Consider the following 22,980-nt stretch of genomic DNA (forward strand, 5'->3'; position numbering starts at 1 on the left):
GAAAGCGCGGTGAAAAATATTCCCGCGGAAATAGATCCTAAAATGAGACGCAAATTCTAGGTTTTCTCGGTAGTTTTGGCTCCCGATTTTTCGGCTATCGCTAAAGCCGTGCGTTATCTTTTTTTCTTCTTGAAAAGCCCGATCTTCGTAGCGTTTTACGGTTTCCGAGTTTTGGTCGTCCGCGGGTACTTCCTGGTATTAGTGCGCGATGACGGTAACGCGGCTTTGTCGCCTGATCACCCGAATCGTGCGTTCTATGTGCGTTTTGCGTGGTTTCGTACCATCGGGGATTGCGGAAAACGTATCCTCACGATTTTTTTAATTTTTCCTAATTGCACAGACAGAATGATGACCTTTATTCCCATATCAGTCATTATCCAAGGAAAACTCTTATTTTCCTTTCAGCGGCCTTGGAAGAATGCCCTAAAAATAGCAGTTTTGGGGATGAAAATTGCTTTTAGTGACGGTTTTCACTAAAAATGACGTTTCCACACAAAATATCAAATTCGTCTGTCGTTCGAAGACAAGTCAGCCGTATCCATCGGAAACATTGAATCGGCCGAAAAAGGATGTTTGGAAAAGCGCTATTGCTTTTCTGGGAACGAGTCAGGTCGGCCCCGAATTGTAAAAAAAAAAACTCCGAACCGAGACCTTCTGCCTACCAATCAGCGCGTATGTATGAGGTCATCGGTCGAAACCAACTAAACAGTGGCGACGAGCATGCCGGTTAGCTGCCCAGAAAAAATTCCTTTGTCCACAAAGCTTGTCAAATTCATATCCTTACTATTATTTTCCGCTGCTTATTTGCCGGACAATTCATAACTTCCTATGTTTTACCGCCCTCCTACTCAAGATTTTAGCTGTTTTTCTTCTTTGTTTCGCACGCTGAGCGAAACTGTTGTGGTCTGGAGTATATCAGTTTCACAAAGTGACCCACATCGACGTGGATTAAATCATAGTAGGGTACCCTACAAAATCACAACAAAGGAATATGTTGAAGTCGAGGGTACGATCTACAAAATAACTGAAAACAAAAAAGTTATGGTTTTATAACAATTTGACGGCCGCTTTTATATGGGGTCATACGGGGTCATACGGAACTGCAGCTGACTCACCTTGGCAGGCAGCTGCAAAGGTCACGCGCATTTATACGCCGAAGGGTAAAACTTCACAATCTTATTCCTACCATCTAAAAGCCCGCTTATTATACTGCCATATAGTAAAAGTCATGCTTCGCTGGCATTCACGCCAAAGTTTTTTTACACACGGTTCAAGGTTTAGGGCGCACTATTTTCTTACCGTTACGTCACAGACTCGGGGTCGCGGCGAAATACTGTGTGCTCATACCAACCGTCAAACTAGAAGGCGCCAGAAACCGAGAGGTAAGACGTTTACTTTTACGGACAATTCTTTGGTATACATCTAATGCAAGAATAGGACTACAACAACATGTTCTCCATGTAAATTGTAGTAAGTCTATGATCCTTTTAACACTACGGGACGTAACAGTATAGTTGTTTTATTTTGTAACTGGATAAACATATGCCATAATAGTCAGCAAATATTTGACTGTGGGAAGAAGAAACATCTACGTTTCAGACAGCTGTAACAGTGGGGATCAACCTCCACTAACTCACCAGTCTAACTGGTTTGAACCTTTTAGCCTAGTGATTAGCGCGTTGATTTCCCAAGCCGTGCGGATCGGGATTGGCGCGGGTTCTAATCCCGGGAGCGGCGTACTCGCCCCTTTGGGTTTTTACACAGCATCCGCTGCTTTCGTCAGTGACTACGGATAGGAATGGAAAACCAAAATACCAAAACTCTGAATAGATATGTTATAAGACAATTTAGGATGTCTTGACAAATATAGTTTTTAATACAAGTAACGTTACTAGTAAGTCAAGACAAGGATATGGATTACATAACTATGGTGTAATACAACTGCTGTATTTCACCACTTTTACACTTCCGGTTCCGGGTCGGAGTTCAATTGTGACCGGGTAGTCATGACCCGGTAATCTGCCGGAAGTGCGTGGTCGTCGCCCTGATTTCTGCCCGAGATTGCTCAAGGCAAGGAGGTTTGGTTTTAGCTGTGCATGAATATTTTGAATCTTCTGAAAAGCCCGTATAGTGTTGTAGTATTTTTGGGCCCGGTGCAGTTGGTTCGCTATCGAAGCCTTTTTTGTATTAGTCCGCGGCAACGGTGATGCGGTTTGTCTTGTCTTGTCGTGATACTAGACAAAACCCCGCGTGGGGCATAGTGTCTAGGACTTATGGTCAGAGGCTTTACCCAAGTGTGGCCGGTGGTGGTGGTGCACGCCGTCAACAAGAATAAAAAAGTGGTGCAAAAATAAACGAACAAAGTAGTGCTGTACATTGCCACACTAGGTATAGGCTCCTCCCCTTACACACAGCTGGGTGAAGCCGGGGTAACCATAATACTTGGCCACCCCATGGCCAGCTTTAAAGCTATCTGTAGTCTTGGTTTCGATAAGATGTTGCGGAAGTGCATTCCATTCTATGACTGTTTTTGGGAAAAAGCTGCCTCGGTATGTTTCTGTCTTACAGGCGACTGTGGTAAAACGTTGCTGGTGTCCTCTGGTTATGTTAGTATTTCTTGTGAGGATATTGTGGATGGGGATAGCAATAAGGTTATTGACAGCTTTGTACATAAGTGAAAGGCGGGCAACTTGTCTGCGCTGTTGAAGGGTGGGCCAACCGAGGGTTTGCAGAGTGTGTGTAATGCTGGTAGTCAAACGGTAGTCGCCAGTGGCGAACCTGGCGGCACGCCTCTGTACTGCTTCTAACTTGTCCTCAAGTTTGTTTGTTTGTGAATGTATGCGTTTGTGGGGGTCCCACACAGAGGACGCATATTCAAGTTTGGGTCTAACAATGGACAAATAGGCTTGAGCTCTGATGGTTTTCTCGCCTGATGATCCAAATAGCATCGTTTTAATGCATTTTCACCGAATTGCGTCATCGGAGATTGCGAAAAAGTTATCACATGACTTTTTTATTTTTTTCATTTTTTAGAGACACCATTTACTAAGCTTTCTCAGCATATACGTCATGACCCCAGGAAAACTCGTTTTTCCCGAGCAGATTCGATCAATAAAGTGTAAAAAAAATGATAATTTTCGGGTGCCAAATTTACATTTTACTATGGTTTCTACCCAAAATAAAGGGACAACGGACAATACCGATAAATACGTCGGAAAACAGCAGAAAACCGCTTTTCGACCATGTGATTACATTTTCCGTCCTACTTTTCTCGGCGGAATTGTAGCCCATCGACCTGAGGGTGTCGGCCTACATACGAAATCGCAAAAAAACTCCGGTCCGAGACCTTCCCATAACGCATCAGCTGGGTCCAATATGGCTGCCCAGGAACCGGATAAAGGAAAAATGGGCCAGCAATTTTACAACAGTTTCTCTGAGCGTGCTAATACCAAGAAGGAACCAACCTTGAGTAAGATGGCGCTAAAACACAGGAACTTATAATAACTAAGTAATACTAATATAGTTGTCCGCAGTATATACGCGATGGGTATGAATTTGACAAGCTTTGTTGAGGGTCTGCATGGGGGGGTCCTGGCAACGCTAAACGGTAAATTCAGGTCGGCCGACAAGGTTAATGGTAAATTCAGGAGGGACGACAAAACGTTAGATTCAGCAGATTTAAAACATGAGATACCCCTGAAGATGACGGTTGATTGCCATCAGTTGCCCTGATCTTGTGGCCATGGCAAGAGACCTGGTACGCCATGCATTCTTGCACGCCTGCTCCAAACCCTTTAAATTCAGAGAGGGCGACAGGAAATTTTGTAAGGGTGGGACGAAATGTTCATGATCACGATGATGAGCGCCAAAGGCGCGACAATACTACGGGCTCCCGGAAAATTTTGAAATCTTGAGCCTCTCTCTTCAATTTTACGTCTTTTATTCCCCATTATAGGGGGGTTGGACGTGCTTGCACATGGATGAGGGAGCCCCAGAACTCCTCAGCAAGTGCAAGTCTTTCTTGTAGCATACATTTTTTACGGCTGGATGCCCTTCCTAAAGCCAACCCAAACCCTACTGCTGGGCCTAGGAGATGGGAAATATGTCGGCAACGGATTACCGGTGAGTTGAAACAGTGGTTTGGGAAATATGTGTTGTGTGCCTTTCCCAAGATTTACACAACGTCTGGGTGCATGTCCGGACATGTCTGGGTAGTGGGTACTCAACTGGGGATTGAACCTGGGTCTCATTGGTTCATAGCCGGATGCTCTGCCACTATGCCACACAGACGCCTCACTGAAACAGCCTCTGAAACGTTATTTCGTGTATTCTGAGGGGGGAATTTTGCTGAACAGTAAGCTAAGTTTTGTGACATCTCTATTTGTAAAATAGATACAGAAGGGTTTCAGCTTGATCACACCCTCTAGACCTTATCGGAGCCGTGACATGCTCCGGGGCAAAATTTTCAAATCTTGACACCTTGAATGCTATATCTTGCATTTCAACAGGCAAATATTACTGATAGTGTACATCTTTGTTTGTGAAAAAATACAGAAGAGTTTCAGCTTGAGTTTTGGGGGGTGGCGCCCTCCCAACATATTATGAAAATTTTGAAATCTTGACCCGCTGAAACATTATTTCCTGCGTAACGAGGAATTAATCAGTAATGCTTTACGCTGAATTCAGGATGAAAATAACACTATGTAGAATTGAAACGACCAGTAATGCTTCACGATTAATATATCAATAACGCTTAATGTTGAATTAGAGTGGGCCGGCAACGGATTAACGGTGAATTGAAATAGTGCATGACGCTTAACGGAAACGGGTATGCAGGCCCTCTTTGTTGACAAAAGTATTTTAAGTTCACACTCAAAACAATGGATTGGAGTAAACATTTATCCCGATAGAATTAATCCGATCGCGATTGATTTTTGCGTCCACACTACTCTTCGCCAAGTGGATTAAAGTATGCCATGATTTGAGTCCGATGGAAGCATATGCTGCGTTTCACAGAAGAATAGTTCTATGGTCATAGGTTGGGGTTAAAGATTCAGCATTGCTTCACTACAAAATTGCCAATTTTTGATGATTTTGTATCTCTGGAGAATGTTCTGTAGCCATGGGAGGGAGCGCAATCGGCGGGGTATGATCGCGAGAAGGCGTGAACGACAAAGGCTTTTGTATATTGACCTAGCTTTAGTATGTAGGTAATGAACGCGGCAAGCTAAGAGTTGTAGACAGGCCAATTTTGCAATCTGGGGGTGTGGACGAAGCGATGGTTGTTGGGACAACATTCGGAACCAGCAGAAATCCGGCAATCCAATTGTGGTTTGCGATCACACTCGATGTTCGATAGGATTGGATCGGATTAATCCTCCTCAAAATACCTCCGGGAGGTGGATTGAAATAATTTGATCCTGTCAACATCTTTTCTACTGCTGACAAGATGATCCTTTTTTTTCAAAATTATTGGCATATGCTTTTGTACCTACAGATATTGCTGTTTCAGTGGATGTTTCACAATTTTAACTTGTTCATCTGGGCGTAAACCAATGCATAGGACATATTTAGGATAAGTTTATTGGTCACAGGTGGTTTGTCTCTAATGTCATGTTAGTTGCCAAATTTCAACATGCATTTACATATTGTAACATACTAGTACAGTGTTCTCACCAGGATTTTTTCATCACGTACCGGTCAGGTACAGAGGGCCAACTTTGCGTGGCACAAGTCAGTTGCGGAGTGCCAAAGACATTTTTTTTTTTTTAAATAAAACTTTATTGTCATTCTGTACAAAAATACATGGTACAAGCAGTAATTGTCAACAATGTTCGCTGTGATATATACATACAATCATTCATATTTTTCTTAAAGAGCATTCGGATTTAAACAATGTAATTATGTCCATTCGATTTGTTCCGTATTTAAACTTACAAATTGTGTTTTTCCCCAGCAGTATTAGTTGAAATTGTTTTACATTGGAAAGTTGGTATCCTAAGATTACATCATGTGTGGTTAATGACATTGTATATCCATATTCAAAAAGAAAATAGTTTTCAACTTCTGACCATAAAGGTTTTACATTTATACATTCAAAAAAGAAATGTTCTATATAGTCAACGGCATCACAGACAGCACACTTATTGTTTGTTGCTATTCCATATCTAAATAAACTGACCCTTGTGGAATAAATATTGGGTAAAATTTTCCATTGTAAAGATCGCAATTATGGTTCTTTTGTTATTCGAAATGGGGCTTCCCATATGGCTTTCCATGGGTTAGCTTGGAAGTCAAAATGTGGAAATCTTTTCTCCCAAGCACTTTGAGAAACGGGTTTGGTTTCCTTTTGTAATGTTAATATATATTTCTAAAGAAACTATTTTTTTCGACTGTCACGTCTTTACCAAGTAATTTGATTTGATGAACTTCATCAGAATGAAATACTACTCTCCAGCTAGATGTAATAGCATTCACAAGAGCGTTGTACTCGAAGATTAAACTCGGGTAATTTCCTACAGTATTCGTAACATCATTCAGAGATATAACATTACCATAACAATCAATTACATCCTTGACATACACAATATTCTTGTTAATCCAGTTACGGTAGAACAACATTTTCCCTTTGTACATAATACACAAATTGTTCCACAAGAGTTGTGATGTTATATCTGTTACATTTTCTATCTCTTCCACTGGCTTTACCTTGTACCACACACAGATCATATTTTTGTAGAAATCAGGTAGCGACTGTATATAGCCTACAGGCTGTAATTGAGAGATCTTGCAGTAACACTTAAAGATAGTTAGATTGGGTCCAAAGATATCCAAATAACTGAGCTGGATATTTTTCCAAGTAGGAACAAGTGTATCAGGATAAAGTTATTTCTTAACCCATTTTAACATACAGGTTGCTTGAAAAATTTTCATGTCTATCATATTTAGACTACCCGCTGCATGTTCTTGAATAATGACATTAAGTTTCACTCTGTCTTTTTTCCATATGAATTTAAAGAACAGAGAGTTTACCTTATTGAGAAAGGTGTCTGGACTGGAGGTATTAGTGCGCCCAACATATAAGAAAGTCGAGATGCAACTAAACTTTTAAGAACCAATATTTTGCCCAAGATACTTAAATACCAAGGGGCCCAAGAGGACAATATCTTTTTCATTTTACAAACTTTGTCGTTCCAGTTGTCTTCTATTTCAGAAGCAGATCATATGGATGAAAAATATACACCTAGACATTTTGTTCTTAAGGTCCATTTCAGTCCACCTATTGTTTCAGAGCTGTACGCCCAAGGGCGTAGCCACATGCATGGCTTCAGTCTTCTTCTTATTCAAGACAAGACCAGAAAATGTTGAAAATTGTGCAATTATCATTATGTCTACTCACTCACTCACTCACTATCCGGTTTAACGTCTTCTTTTCCCCATCGTCTTGGGGTTTGACGTGCTTGCATGCGGATAGGGGAGCTTGGTGGCCGCTCGCCAGGTGCCTCTGCTCTGTGGATTTACATCGTGTAGGTTGAGGTGGTGGAGGTCCTCCTTGATGTTATCAATCCACCTCTTCCTTTGTCGTCCTCGTGGATTTTGGCCCTCCACGGTACCGGTCATGCCCATGATTTTCTTGGGCCACCTCTCCCTGTCCATTCTTTCAAGATGCCCATACCAGCGTAGATGTTTGGATCTCATCACATCCTGCACACTGTGTACTCCTAATCTGGCTCTAAGTTGTTTTGTTGAAAGTGTTTCTGAGAGTTTACTGGGACATATCCATCGGACCATGGCATTGTCGCTCCTCTTGATGTCCTCTGTTGCCACAGCCCATGTCTCCGAGGCATACAGTAGGACACTTCTGATGCAGGAGTTGAACACATGTTCTAAACTTCTAATAATGGAGGCCTTGTCTCCCAAGACCAACTCTGTATCATCTGCGTACTGAAAGATTCGTGCTTCTACAGTCGAAAAGCAGACTACTCTGATTTCAGTAGATTGGCATATTTTTATGGCAAAAATCTCTACTGCTAAGACAAACAAAAGGGCTGACAGGGGGCATCCTTGGCGAACACCTCTTTCTAGATTTATCCAGTCAGACAAAATTCCACAGTGGTTAATACAACTTTGTGAGTTATTTGTGAAGGCTCATCATTAATCCAGTGTATAAAATCACTACCAAAAGTGAATTTCTTTAAAGCGTGTAAAATTAAATCTTTAGAAATACTATGGAAAGCCTTACTATAATCAAGAAATAGTATTGCGCCAGGGGTATTGGATTCCTTCGTGAAAGATATTATATCATCAATGGCTCTCACGTTATTAACGATGCTTCGTCCTTTGATATATCCCGTCTGATCCTCACTTACAATGTGAGATATAATATTCTGTAATCTGTTTGCCAAAACCTTGGCACCTAACTTATAATCAGTATTCGTAATAGAAATTGGTCTCCAGTTCGTTAGCTGGTCTCTACACAAGTCATGATCATCATTTCCTTTAAATAAAGAGATAACACCTTTCCTTTGAGTGGAGGAAAGTTGACCCTTTACAAAACTTTCGTTCGGTGAATCTATGACTAATGATTTAATTTTACACCAGAAAAATTGGTAGAATTCCGTTGTTAGCCCGTCTAAACCCGGGCTACAGGTTCGCATAGTTTTCAAACAAGCTGTGCATTCAGAGATGGTAATTAACCCATCACATTTTTCTCTTTGTGTATCAGTTAATTGAGGAACATTTATATCAGAAACAAACTCTTCATATTCATTTAACTTGAATGTCGAATCTTCGCAGAAAAGATTCTTATAGTACTGTGTTTGCTGGTTCAATAATTCAACTTGGTAGGTAATTGTTGAACCATTAGCCATCCTAAGACTAGTGATTACATTGCGCGCTGTGCGCGCCTTCTCCAACCTGAGGAAATATGCAGTGTTTTTCTCCCCTTGCTCAATCCAGGTGTTTTTAGAGCGAATTTGGGCTCCACGTGCTTGATGGAGGGCAAGAATTTCAAATTCGGCTTTCTTTTTGTACACCTGTTGCTGTAGTGCTACATTGTTCGGATCAGAGGCTAACTGTTTTTCTAGTCTCACTTAATTCTCCTCTAAAGATTTGTTAAATATACGTCTTTCGTGAGCCTTTTGTTTGCCGTAGTCGATCGAGAAACTTTTGATTTTATTTTTACAGTAATCCCACATCAGTTGTTTGTTTCCAATCGACGTGGCATTTACTAGGGAGGGATTTAGGCCTTCACCAATATTTCCAATAATCTCATCAACGCTATCTACATATTCTTTATCTTTCAAACATGAATTGTTAAATTTCCAGTATGATGACCCCATATCATATTTGATGGCAGACATCTCCATCATAACAGCCCTATGGTCGCTGCATGGAAAGGAGCAAATTTCACACCTAGTGCTTTTATCAAAAAACAGATCATTGACAAGAATGTAGTCCAATCTTCGAGCAATGAAAGGATTCTTTTTAGACCAGGTGTACCCTTTTTTAACACCATGAAAAGTTCTCCAAATGTCAACAAGATCAAGTTCATTCAAAACACTATTCAAAATTGTCACCCTGTATTGTTGTGCTCCTTCCCTGCGATGTTGTCGAGGGTATTGTTGAGGACCGTATTAAGGTCTCCAGCAACTAGTACATATTCATGATCTAAACAATATTTTTCTATCAAACTGGACGCTTGATTGAAAAACAACTTTTTGCTTGTCACAGCATTTGGCGCATGGATATTAAAGCAGACAAAATATTCGTTTTGAGACATAAATCTTACACCAACTAGAGTTCCACGACCTCATACCTTCGCCAAATGATTTTAACCTTTATGACTGTCGCATAAGGAGTGTTTTACAAATGTCACATACAGTCAAACCTGCCCAAGGCGACCACCTGGCGGACCGAGCAAAAACGGTCGCGATGGACAGGTGGTCGCCATGAAGAGGATTCCACTCACATGTTTCCAGGGCGAGGTTTTCAAATATAGTACATAAATGGATGGAAAATTATGTGAATTTAGACAGCATGACTCCCACCAGGTTCACTTCTCATTGACAGAAAGATCCTACAAAAATTACACTTTCCGTTATCGTTGTAATAATTGTATACCCCTACATCGTGTACAAATTTTCGTCGTAATTTTGTGTACAAAACAATGGTGGCCTCGATGATCTCGCAGCCCCTTCCAGCATTCACACGTTAGATTAAATAGTACACACACACACATCGTCAAAGCTTTAAGGCCTAAGACAAATCCCTAGAAAACACCTGCTGGCCCCAGCCTTTTTTGGGGCGCCGACCGCTGGAGAAAAGAGTCAAAAAGTTTTCGATCTGACAACTAAAGATGAAACGGAACGGTGTGATTTCGTCGCGCCGCACCGCCAAGCTCTGTGCGACCGCATCGAAAGGTATGAGTCAGTGCAGCAGAACGCACAGCGTCCAATAAAGGTTTGTGAGATTCATGGAAATAAAAAGAAAATAAGAATATTAATTTTCTTCAATAACTAGAGTATTCGTAAATGTTCATACACAAAAGCATCGTGTTTTAGAAAGGTCAGCGGTACGCCAAATCCGGGCCACGCCAAATCCAAGATGGCGTCGGGACCTGGGAACAACATTTCTCGCCCAAATTATGTTTTGCCCGCCGCGAAGTCATTTTCCGGTGGAATTTAAAGACACAGACACATTTTTGTTGAAAATACAAGAAATAGATAATAATTTCTGTGAAATCTGACTTTTGGACGCCATGCACTACGTATTCGTTTTGGAAATTGAGTTTAAACCGAACTGAGTTTTTCGGTAAACTATAAGATAACGATAGGCACAACATCACAAACATTTGTCTTTACAATTTGTTTATGAAGGGGGAACGTTTTATTAAAACACTTCATGGAGGAATCGATGCTATAACATTGCTATTCCATAAATTTTTGTCCTTCAAAGTCTTGAAAACATTTCCGTGAAATCCGACAACAAAACGATCCGATGTCACCACACGCTTGAAAATAAGGCGGCCGCCATTGGCAGGGATTGTGCTCTGTGCGGTCCCAAATAGTGGCGGTCGCGGTCGCGTTGGACAGGAGGTCGCCTTGGGCAGGCAGCTTAATGCTTGTGCCTATGGGGAAAATTTTCCGGACCGAGAAAATGCGGTCGCCATGGCCAGGTGGTCGCGTTGAAAAGGTGGTCGCCTAGGCAGGTTTGACTGTATTTGAATAGTCAAATCATGGAACGCAGCGGTTTTTTAATTGCCTCATTAATTATGCAAATTATAATCTGATTTGCATAATCATCGTCCGATCATACAAAGAATCACGTAAGCTATCTACATACCAAAAATCATGACCACCCATCAAGCCCATCTTGAGTTATAGTATTTTCTCATTAATTATGCAAATGAGTTCTTCATTTGCTTAATTGATATGTTTGAATGTTTCTCTCTTCCTCAGTTGCATATGTCACATGTTTGAGAGTCCTATCATGGAATTTGGCAGATCATAAACTTTCCTCATTAATTATGCAAATTAGATGCTGATTTGCATAATATAAGTATCTAATTATGTACATCATCGCTCAAGCTATCTACTTACCAAAAACCATGACCATCTATCAAACCCTTCTTGAGTTATTCCCTTTCAAAGTCTGAAGCTAAACCTGCTCTTGCAGTTCCAAAAAAGCCGCTAGGGGGCCAAAACCTATACCACTTATTCTCTGCCCAAAGAGCTATCTACCACTCAGAAATAAGTTCCAAAGCATGTCCAGAACACGAGATATCAAAACAGAAAGTTCCGCTGCAGTACCGTTACAAGCCGCTAGGGGACCCAAAATCTAATCATTTCCAGGTCTCATCAAGACCTACCCACCTACCAAATATCAAGACAATCCATCCAAGCCTTGTCGAGTTATGCTGGTCAGTTACACACACACATACATACATACATACATACATACAAACGCTACCCTATGCATAACCTTCTCGGCGAAGGTAATAATACGGTCAGAGATATCAATGAACTCTATATTTTTGCAGTCAAAATTTTTTGATATAAGAATAACTTGCCCCTTGCTGTGACATGTACCGGAATGGGCAAAGAGTTTACCCCCCCACTCTTTTGACCATAATTCAATATCATTATCTGTTACGTAGGTTTCTTGCATACAGACAATGTCAATCTTTTTTGACTTAAGATATTGAAAGACAGTTCGTCGTACCGTTCGTTTTCTTAAACCTCGAGTGTTATTGGTGAGTGCCAAAGACATGATCACGGTTGGGAGTCTGACCTTTAGTCTTAGAACATCTTGCTTTGAATAGTTGCACCCTCCTAGCTTTGCATCGTTGTTTAGTACCAGCTTCTCTGTTGTAGGCTCTCTTGTAACATTGGTTGTTCTCCATTTCTTTCAGGGCCTCAGCTGCTGTAACCTTGGAGAGAGGGGTGGTAGCCCGACAGCCTGGCGCTTGAGCAGGATCGACGCAGCAGTTCCATTGTTGGCGCTGTGCACGGCTGATGCGTAGTGACCACAGAGAGTTCTGGACAAGGTATGGTTTTTTGCTCTATTCGTGTTTAATATAATCCATACCTCGTTGCCTCTAGTGCCTCTTCTCCTGACCTCTTTGCTACTACAGTCAAACCTGTATTAGCGGTCACCTTTGCATAGCAGCCACCTGCCCATAGTGGTCACTTTTTGTCGGTCCCTTGGATTTTTCCCATTGACATAAGCATTAAGGATTAGGCTATAGCGGCCACCTGTCCAACGCGGTCGCGGCCAGACGATTTTCGGTCCCGCGAGTACAGTAACACTGCCGATAACGGTCACGGCGTGCCAGTAGAAGCCGCATCGCCACCGCACGCCGGGTTCAAAATCTTCATTTTTTCACGCAGTTATCAAATTTATATGGACTCAACTGGATAGGATAATAACCAGAATGTTTTATCTTTGTTAGAAAATCCATGGTTTGACCAAGGAGGTTGACGCGAAGTCAAGAATAATTTTCTTCACATGGCAAGCGTTTGTACATCGAGGTAAAATTGACCATTTCTGTGCATTTCGACTGGACAAATATTACGACAGCTTTTTGGAAAATACAACCCACACATGTACCTGATGCGGTAAGTTCGCGAAATGTTTGAATGCCGGCCCTATTTCCGTTTTCACCGGGAATTCATTCAAAAATTGTGCTCAAAACGTGTTTCACGCAATTTTCAAAATGGCGCTGATACAAACTGAATTGGTAGCAGCATAAAGGTCAACGGAAGACACCACTGTTACGGAGGTATAATATACTAAATTTATTTTGCTGCAAAGTATCACTGAGGATAATTACTAAACCAAAAGCTTCAAAATGAATGTGGATAATATTACTATGACGTAACATTTGGGCTGTTGCAATTTTCTGAAAAGACAAAAAGCCCTCAAAAGAGCGACCTTCTTCTGAGTACCCTATTAGCATAATGGTAGATGCTGATCAACACAAGCCATGCGGGAACTGAACCAACGCATCAAGAGGAAAATTGTCGCCACGATTTTATGGTTGAAAACAGTCGAAAACGAACAGTAAGTTTGTTCTTAACTAACTAGGAGTAAAAGAACAACAATCGAACTTCTTAAATGTGCCTTAAGTTACCTGTTTTCATGTGTACTGTACGGTGAATAAATGTATCTCAGTGGGTACTGAAAACATTTGTCACTCGTGGTCAATTAATCAACATTTTCTCCATAGCGGCCACCTGTCCTTAGCGGCCAGTTTTGGCCAGGCCCTTGAGTGACCGCTATAGACAGGTTTGACTGTATCTTCCTCATCTCTTCTCTGTCTGAATCATTCGGGCACAGGTTTTCTTTTGTGCTGCCAGGAAAGAAGCTGAATCCCCATGCCTTCTCTTGGCCACTGCATGCAAGTGACTTGGGCCTGCAAGGTGAGTGATCCTCATCCAAGTAGCAGTTTACAATAGCATTTGTTGCCTTCCTCATTGTCTCCTCCATCTTGTCCTTCCCACATTTCTCACGTGCTTTCTTGTGCTCAGCCTCTAGCCGCTGTTTTAGGTCGTCCCCAAACCTATTTTGGACTCGGCAGGGCTCGAAATACTGGGTGCATGTACACCTTTGTGCACCCAAAATTGGAGCCGTGCACCTGATTTTTTACTGTGGGTGCACCAGTGCACCTAGATATTTTTGTAGGCCATTGGGTAAAAGTAGTATTGTACACTATATAGCTAGTATACAGAATATTATTGAAATGTAAGTATCAGAAAAAGCAATACAACCATTTGTTTTACTTTATTATGTTTACCTTCACAGAAGTAAACATATTGTTTTTGCTCTGTTTTTCTATATATATATCTATAACTTAGAATTACAGATTAAAGTTCTTAAGAGAGGCAGTAGCGTAAACTTTGAAATTATTTGCTCACATTCAACTTTATTTTATGTGGTGCACCCAAAATGCATTCTGTACACCTAATTTTTTTGGTTGGGTGCACCAGGGCACCTATTTCCAAAAATGAATTTCGAGCCCTGGGACTCGGTCTTTCTCTTCCCGGGTCCTTCCAGGCCACATTTGGGGACTCTGGTTTCCTGTGGTCACAGATCGTGCAATCCTTCTGGACAGATGGACAGTGTCAGCCAGGGACTTTTGTCGCCTCACCTGTCTCTTCCTCCATCACCTCTGACAGTCCCTTCACAATGTGTCCATCTCCATCGTGTACAAGGTGGGAGACTCTGAGATGATTCCTAGCCAGCTGCTTCCCTATCTGACAGCCTAGCTCTGCCTCATCTCCTATCACAGCATACCTGGCAATGTTGGCAGTGCACTTGTGGGGTGTACGTATGCCCAGGTTACACTTTGAGCATAGTTTATTCCTCAGGCACACTGCAAGTATCTTCTTCATATTTGTCTCGTTCTCAACAAATGTTCCGAAGGCGTGGGAAGAGGGTTGCCCGGATTTGTGACCCAGTCCAGAACTCAGTGGACTCTGATACCTTGCATCAGCTTCTCCCTTGAGCGGGCTGTCCGCTGGTTTCCCTGTACTCTCACCTCTCAAATTAACGTACCGGTACGTTTATTTTTTTTCGCCTCAAAGTCCGCCCGGTACTTTCTTATTTTAGACGGTACGTTTATTATTTTTTGGAAAAATCGAGGCTTAAATGCTAACCAGGAATCCCCCAAAAATCTTCAGTTAAGGTTTTTCTGCCCATATTTCCCCAGTATTTTTGCTCGTAATTCGCTATTTTTCGGCCTATCGGCGTTGATTTTCTCTCCGCTTTGACGGCCTTGTGAAAATTATCCTGGCGGCACTCGTAACAAACCGGTCGATATCGCTATGACTCTACAAAGTAAACGGGAAAATAAGACGCCACACTGACATTTCAAAATACAACTTTCATATAAATAAAAATAACTTTGACAGTCTCTGTTTACATCATAAACCAAAACACGCTGATCAAAAAACGTATAATTTCCTGACCACTATCCGTAGTATCGGCAGCGCGGCGGAAGAATAGATTGTTCGCAGAAGACATGTAACACGTTAAAACAACAATCATAACTTAACTTCCCTTGTGATATGTGTTTTGAGGCCACAAAATCGCTAAAACGGCAGAAATATGTCCGATATGATTCGGTAAACAACAGCGCGAAATCGCGAAACATGGCCGCCACTATCAGGCATGGCAACAGTAAAACTAGCAGCATATTGCGTAGCGCGGATACCGATCTTTAAAATGATACCGTAAACGCATGGAAATATTATATTTTGGGGCAACGATAGACACAGAAGGCCATATTTATTTTGAGAGGGTTCAATTTTTTAGATAATGGTAAGATTTTCCCAATTTAGCGGTTAATCGCGGGTTTCTAGTGTCAACACGACGTAATGGTAACTTCTTAGTATGTGCGGTCTGTGACGTTGAGCTACTTTTACAGTCGATCTCTTTCAATATTTTGGGCTTTACCGCGGGAACTCGAAATCCGAGCGTCTCACAATAACTTTGTTTTGGACGCTATGGAGCAAAAGTTTATAGACATATTTCTTTTGTGGAGGGACTGTGTTCATATTTATGTTGTTTTTTTTGGAGGGGGGTGATGTCTTTAGAAAATATGATCAGGTACATTTAAGTACTGTAGCTATCTGATGATTTTTGTTATATGTCACTGATTGTCAGTAAAATGATATAGCAATTTTCTCTGATCACTTGCTTCAAGTTCCAAGTAGAAAATGCATGAATCATGTACATTTTTACTTGTTGAATTTGAAAGCACTGTGGCCCCGGGTAAAACTATGCCCAATTTTTCTATTTAGATTTTACTAAGAGGCGAGGAAGATCATCATGATTTGAACAAGCTATGTACAGTTATTCTGTTCAATATCTATATACTTAATAGGTATGGTCCTGAGGCATAAATTGAATAGATCATATAACTAAGTTATAAGCTACCTGCTTACGTATTATCTTATTTCCCTCGAACAGTTGCACATGTATGGACAGTTTACCTAGCCTCGACTGTCGATTTTTGAAATTTTCCAGGGGGTACTTTTATTTCAGGGGGTACTTATATTAGATTTTGAGGATTTGTCCGGGGGGTACTTCTATTCTAGGGGGTACTTCTATTTGAGAGGTGAGAGTAGCTGCATTCGCGGCTTTCTGGAACTGGGCTCTCCGACGGTTTGCACTGGTCTTCTTGTTCCATGGCATGATATCTCCTATCCTCTGGCAGGCCAGGATGAAGTCTGACTTTCTTTGAGACACCTCAAGTTTATATAGGGTTTTGGACATAGCCTGGGGGTATGTTATTAATGGCCCTAGCACCCCGGGGAGGGGGGTGACTTACTGGGAAAGCCCAGGAACTACAAATTGAGGCCAGGAGATACTCAGATTTCACTCTTTCCAAGAATTCTCATGCAAAGTCTGTGATTCAGGTGTGTGTCAGGGCCATGAGGGAAGCTCAAGCTATGACATAAAGTGAAGTTTTATCACTAAAATTGTACAGAAATGTAGAGATTTGACTTCTGACCTACTTTTGAGGGACAAATTTGAAAAATGCCTCAAAATCTTATAAAAGTGTTGTGAAATAATGAAATCCTGATGAGTTTGAAGGCTTAAACCTTTCACCTTCCTTGTACTGTATCAAGTTTTGACAATATTTCTCTCAATTTTCCAAAAAGTGCTGCTACTCTATCTCTGTCCTAGCATGTAAACACTGTTCACAGCAAGCCACAGACCTGCCATGGCTGCCTGGCCCTGCCTGACACCTGTTTGATTGACGGCTCTCCTATGCTCATTAGATGTCAGACAGCTTTGATATTTTTTGACCTGTCTTAAAACTATTCCCTCTTTAGGTTTAACTGTTGACAACTGTCATTCTGGTCCTTTTTCCATCCCAGTAGGGCTTACCCCTAAGTTGAGTTGCGCAATCTTTGAACTCCTTTGTAGTCCCTACTTAAACTCTTTGAAACTTTCTTTTCCTTGAAATTTTTTGCCCAATCTGGAGACTTTTTTGGTTAGAAGGAAAAGGTACTAGTTAACTTTCCCAATTTAGTTGAAAATTGTTTAGTTCAGCTGTTTTGGTGGCGTAAGAACATATGTGAGTTGTAGAGTCATGCGGATGGGTATGGCCGGAAACTAGGTCAGAGATAGGGTCTGTTTACTTCCGGGTGGCGTTTCTGCGAGTTTGAGCTGTACAACCCTCTGTTTTCTTTTCATGTTTATCAACTATACCCTTGTGACTTCCTGGTGGGGAAGTGTTTTTAAGATTGAAGTTAAGGTACTTTTATAGGGCCTTACTTTAGTGGGCCTTATCATGGCCGGCAATGGGGGCAAGTAACTTTAGTTGTCATCCCCCGAGCGCTAAGCAGGATGGATTTTTGTGTTTCAGGCACAATAAAACAAGTTGACTATGGATGCAGACGAGTGAAAAAGTATCGGTAACTTTATTAACTTGTTGAGTTGGGGGTCATTTTATATGTTTGCTTTGAAAATTTACGAGAGTGAGAGCGAGTGTGTGTGCACGTGTGTGTGAGCCTCCTTGCCCAATTTATTTTCTAATTCATCCAAGTAATTGCCGGTAATTGCCGATTTGTCAGGGCCCAAAATTTAGGTAGCGCACAGCGCAACCTGGGTTAACTTAACTTTAGAAATAAGTTGCGCCAACCAAAATATCGTTGGGCTGCGCAAGTGCGCAACTGGGTATTTTTCACCCTATGTTGTGCCCACCGTAATGTTAGTTTACCGCCGATGATGCTTCGGTTTAAACTCAAAATTTCAAAATCGAATAGGTAATTAATGTATGGCGTCAGATTTCACAGAAATTGATATCCATTTCTTGAATTTTTAACAAAAGATTGTCTGTCCTACTTAATTCCGCCGAAAGATGACTTTGCAGCGGGCAAAACAATCGGGCTAAGAGTTGCCCGAGACATGTTGTTGGTCCCCGACGCCATCTTGTTTTCAGCCGAATCGGCGTACCGCTGACCTTTCTAAAACACGACGACTGTATATGTACATTTAGAATACTCTCGTTATTGATGAAAATTGAGATTCTTCTTTTCTTTTTATTTCCAGAAATCTCACAAACCTTTATTGGGCGCTGCTTGCTTGTGTTCACCGGCACTGCACTCTTACCTTTCGATGCGGTCGTGAGTTCGGCGGCGCGGCGTTATCACGACTTCCGTTTACTCTTCAGTTATCAAAAACGTTTTGCCACTTTTATCCAGCGGTCGGTGCCCAAACAAGGCTGGGGTAGGCCGGCTTTTTTTGCTAGTGATTTTTTCCTGGGCCTAAACTTAGATTTTATGTGTGTGTTTGTGTACTATTGTAGTATTCACCAAATATGGGGGGATGACACAATTGACATCTGGGACGAGTTAGGGCACAGTCCCTGATTAATAAACCTCCGGCCATGCGGTCCGGGGTCAGTCTGAAGTTCATCTCCGTGTGTGCGGCTGTCCCTCTCTTAGCCTTGTTATCACTACATAACAATTGGTGGCAGCGGCCTATACTTCCGAGTATTTTTCATCCACGCCATGGCAGCCGCACAACGTTCGAGACTCCCCCCGTCCTTCGACGGGAGCGACGACTTCCAGCTCTGGAGCCAGCAATTCGATGTCTGGGCCGAGTCCCAACAACTGGACGACCCAGCGAAGCTGCGCCACCTCCCCACCTACCTCACCGGCGCAGCGTTCGGCTACTACACCGAACTGCCGGACGCTACCAAGGCCAACCTTGACCTCCTGCGAGCGGCCATGGTCGGGCCCTTCGGCCGTCCACAGTTGCTGGAAGAGTTCCGCCGGGCGGCCAACGCAAGACCACGACGCCCGGCGGAAAGCCTCTCCGTCTACGCCGCCGAGATCAAGCGGCTAGTGAGGCTGGCCTACGACGACTTTAACGACGCCGGGCGGGCCCACATGTCCCTCGACAGGTTCCTGGCTGGCCTCGACCAAGATTTGAAAATCCGGGTGATGGAGTTCGGCCCCGCCGACATCGACGCAGCCACCCGCCAAGCCGCCATCTGCGAGCAAGCCCGCCACACCGCTGCTCGTGACGTCCAGTACGCCATGCCCGACCACACCGCGGCCAGGGTGACCTCCACCAGGGCGCCGACACCGGACCTGACCGCCACCGTCGCCACGCTGGCGTCGAAACTGTCAGAAGTCGTCGACCTTCTCCAGTCCCAGGCCGGCAGCCAGCGACAGTCCGACCGTCGCGCCCGTGACCACCAAGATGACCCTGGACCACCGCCCGCCCGACGAGACAGCGGCCGTCGCAACGACGACCCTCCCCGCTCGGAGTACCGACGCCGTACGCCACGACGTCCTCGTCGCCCCGTCCGACCAGACGAGCAATGCCATAACTGCGGAGGGTTCGGCCATTACGCCTTCGACTGCCCGTCCCCACCCCAGGGAAACGGACAGTAGCTGACTGCGCGCGCCAGCAGCCAGCTTTTCCCCAGCCCGACCCGACCCCAGACTGTTCCCCTTTTATTGACATTGAACTCCAAGGCGCACCAACCCAAGCTCTTCTTGACACCGGTTCGTGTATTTCCATTATTAGTGACACTTTCCGCCTCCGTTCGCCCACCCTACGATGTCTGACACTGAGCAAATCCGCTACAATCGTTCGTTCCGTCAATTGCGACAAGCTTCATATCGTGGGAACACTGCAGGCACATGTCCATCTGGGCCCCATCTCAGCGGTTGAACTGTTTCATGTCATGCGGCAGTCCACTAACGATGTTATTCTTGGATGGCCATTCTGCCGTTCCCACAACATCGCCATTAATCCTACGTCCGGCACTGCGAAGATAGGATCTTCATCTGTACCCCTGCTGTCGCGGCCGCCATTAGCCCCTCCTGTGTCGGACGCCTTTGTATGTCGCACAACTATCTTGCCGCCGAACTCTGTCTCCAAAGTCCCAGTGAGGCTATCTTCATCCCGCGGAGTTCCCCCATGTGACTTTGTCGGTGTATTTGAGCCAGACCCACGTCGCGTTACTTATGATGGAGTGGCGACCCCCCGGACAGTAGCTAATGTCCAGCAGGGATGTTCCATGGTGCAGGTTCTCAACACAAACAATCATCCCGTCCGAATCCCGGAGAGAATCAACATTGGACAATTCCACGCCACTTCTGACCCTGATGCCGCCTACACCATCGCAGACGCCGCCGACACCTTACCCGTCGTCCCGCCAATGCAAAAGGCCAAGGTACGTGTCCCCAAAACGTCTCTACCAGTCATCGACCTGTCCGACATTGGTCTTCCCCAACCACAATTGCAAGAACTTTCAGATTGCTTAGAGGCAAACCGTGACTGTTTTTCTACTGGTTCCTTTGACCTTGGCCGCACCGATTTAGTGCAGCATCGTATAGACACCGGCGACGCCGCCCCAATCAAACAACGCCCATATCGCACGCCCGTCCATCGCCGAGAGGTCTTACGTAACCAAATTGCCGAGATGCTCGACCATGACGTCATCGAGCCCAGCACGAGCCCGTGGGCTTCCCCCGTCGTAATCGTCACCAAGAAGGACGGCAGTCCTCGTTTCTGCGTCGATTACCGTAAGCTGAACGCCGTCACAGTCCCCGACGCCCACCCCCTGCCGCGCATCGACGACACACTTGACGCTATGGCCGGCTCGTGCTATTTCAGTACTTTAGACATGAGAAGTGCTTACTGGCAGGTACCAGTCCACCCAGACGACCGCCACAAGACTGCGTTTATTACATCAGACAATTTATGGCAGTTCAAACGACTTCCGTTCGGTTTGATGAACAGTGGGGCGACATTTCAACGTCTAGTTCAACTTTGTCTAGCCGGCGTAGGTTGGGACGTCTGTCTCGCCTACCTCGACGATATCGTGGTATTCACCCGGACATTTGATGACCATCTTCATGCACTACAGGAGGTGTTTATACGATTCCGACGGGCCGGTCTGAAGCTCAACCCGGCAAAGTGCCGCTTCGCCCAGCAGGAAGTGACATTTCTCGGCCATGTGGTGTCCAGACACGGTGTCGCGCCTGACCCCGCGAATACATCCAGGGTCCGAGACTGGCCTACACCAACATGCCAGAAGGACGCGAGGTCTTTCCTCGGACTTGCCTCCTTCTACCGCAAATTCGTGCCAGGATTTGCAACTGTAGCTGAACCCCTGGTGAGGCTGACAGACAAGAACCACCGTTTCAAATGGACACCAGCCTGCCAAACCGCCTTCGAACACCTGAAGACGCAGCTAACCAGCCCACCCCTACTCGCGTTCCCAGACTTTAGCAGAGAGTTTTACCTGGCTACCGACGCGTCCACCTTCGGCATTGGCGCCGTCCTGACGCAGGACCACGGCACCACCCGGCGCGTCGTAGCGTACGCCAGTAAAACTCTCTCTAAAACACAGCGACGCTGGAGCACCTACGATCGCGAGTTCTGGGCAGCGGTGTGGGCCATCCGACAGTTCCGACCATACCTGTACGGACGCCAGTTCCAGTTATCAACGGACCACCGCCCCCTGTTGTCATGCAGAGACACTCCCCTTGGAGACGGCAAGACACAGGACAGACGCACCAGGTGGGCCATCGAACTCAGTACTTACGAGTTCAACATCCAGTATCGCCCTGGATGCATAAACAATGATGCCGACGCCCTGTCGCGCCGCCCACCTTCACCGACACCTGCCGACGCAGCTCCAGAGGACGTCATCCTACGGGATGCCCCTAGCCGCGCGGAGGTTCCGCCCCCTCCAGTTTCCACGCCCGCCCCTGATGTGCCTTCCTACGCGGAAGCTCAGGCGACGGTGAACGCTCGTGAAGACCATGGATTTAACGTAGCAGCACCCGCACCTGATGTGCCTTCCTACGCGGAAGCTCAGGAAGCGACAGACTCTGACGACGATCGTGACCGTGATTACGGTGACCAGCCTACAGCGGCGCACGTTCGTTCCACCCACCTCGCCACGACACCTGCCATCGACTTCCTGGAGGCGCAACTAAACGACACCACCCTCCGTGAAGTTCGTCGTTGGCTCCAGGACGGCGCAGGTCAACCTCCAGTCCTCGCAGCACGAGACAGGCGCCGTGACCTTCTCGCCTACCACCACGAGTTCGACTCGCTGTTTCTTAAGGACGATCTGCTATACCGCCAACCCACGGACTTACCACCGACAGCCGCACCACAACTAGTGTTGCCCCGCGCCCTGGCCGATCGCGTGCTACCATCGCTCCACGACGACACCACAACCGGACACTTCGGTCCTGCCCGCACCCTGCGCCGCGCACGGGACAGGTTCTACTGGCCCGGTATGACGTTGGACGTCGCTCGTTATTGTCGTGAATGTGCCTCCTGCCAGCAGCGCCGCCCACCCGTGCCGACACCGCGAGCGCTATTCCGTCACATCGTTGCAACCCGTCCATTCGAGACTGTCGCCACCGATATTACGTACATGCCTCTATCGACGGCCGGCAACAAGTACGTCCTGGTGGTGTCGGACATTTT

At 44.7% G+C, this 22,980-nt stretch overlaps 1 protein-coding gene across 4 annotated transcripts in view; it reads left to right on the forward strand.

Moving 5' to 3' along the window:
* The first annotated feature begins 1,305 nt into the window (after positions 1–1,305).
* LOC136431331 (protein adenylyltransferase Fic-like) overlaps positions 1,306–22,980 on the forward strand; it is a 28,325-nt gene continuing 6,650 nt past the window's right edge. The window contains exons 1-4 of one of the 4 annotated variants that reach the window (XM_066422659.1): positions 1,330–1,382; positions 3,956–4,122; positions 12,413–12,547; positions 13,840–13,922. In XM_066422659.1, coding sequence (XP_066278756.1) covers positions 13,878–13,922 — 45 coding nt within the window. In that variant the 5' untranslated portion in view covers positions 1,330–1,382; positions 3,956–4,122; positions 12,413–12,547; positions 13,840–13,877. Of the gene's footprint in view, positions 1,383–3,955; positions 4,123–12,412; positions 12,548–13,839; positions 13,923–18,564; positions 19,918–22,980 lie in introns of those variants that run through there. The other 3 variants (XM_066422658.1, XM_066422660.1, XR_010755031.1) reach the window with 3 other exon arrangements.

This window comes from Branchiostoma lanceolatum, chromosome 3, assembly GCF_035083965.1.
Source record: "Branchiostoma lanceolatum isolate klBraLanc5 chromosome 3, klBraLanc5.hap2, whole genome shotgun sequence".
NCBI lineage: Eukaryota > Metazoa > Chordata > Leptocardii > Amphioxiformes > Branchiostomatidae > Branchiostoma > Branchiostoma lanceolatum.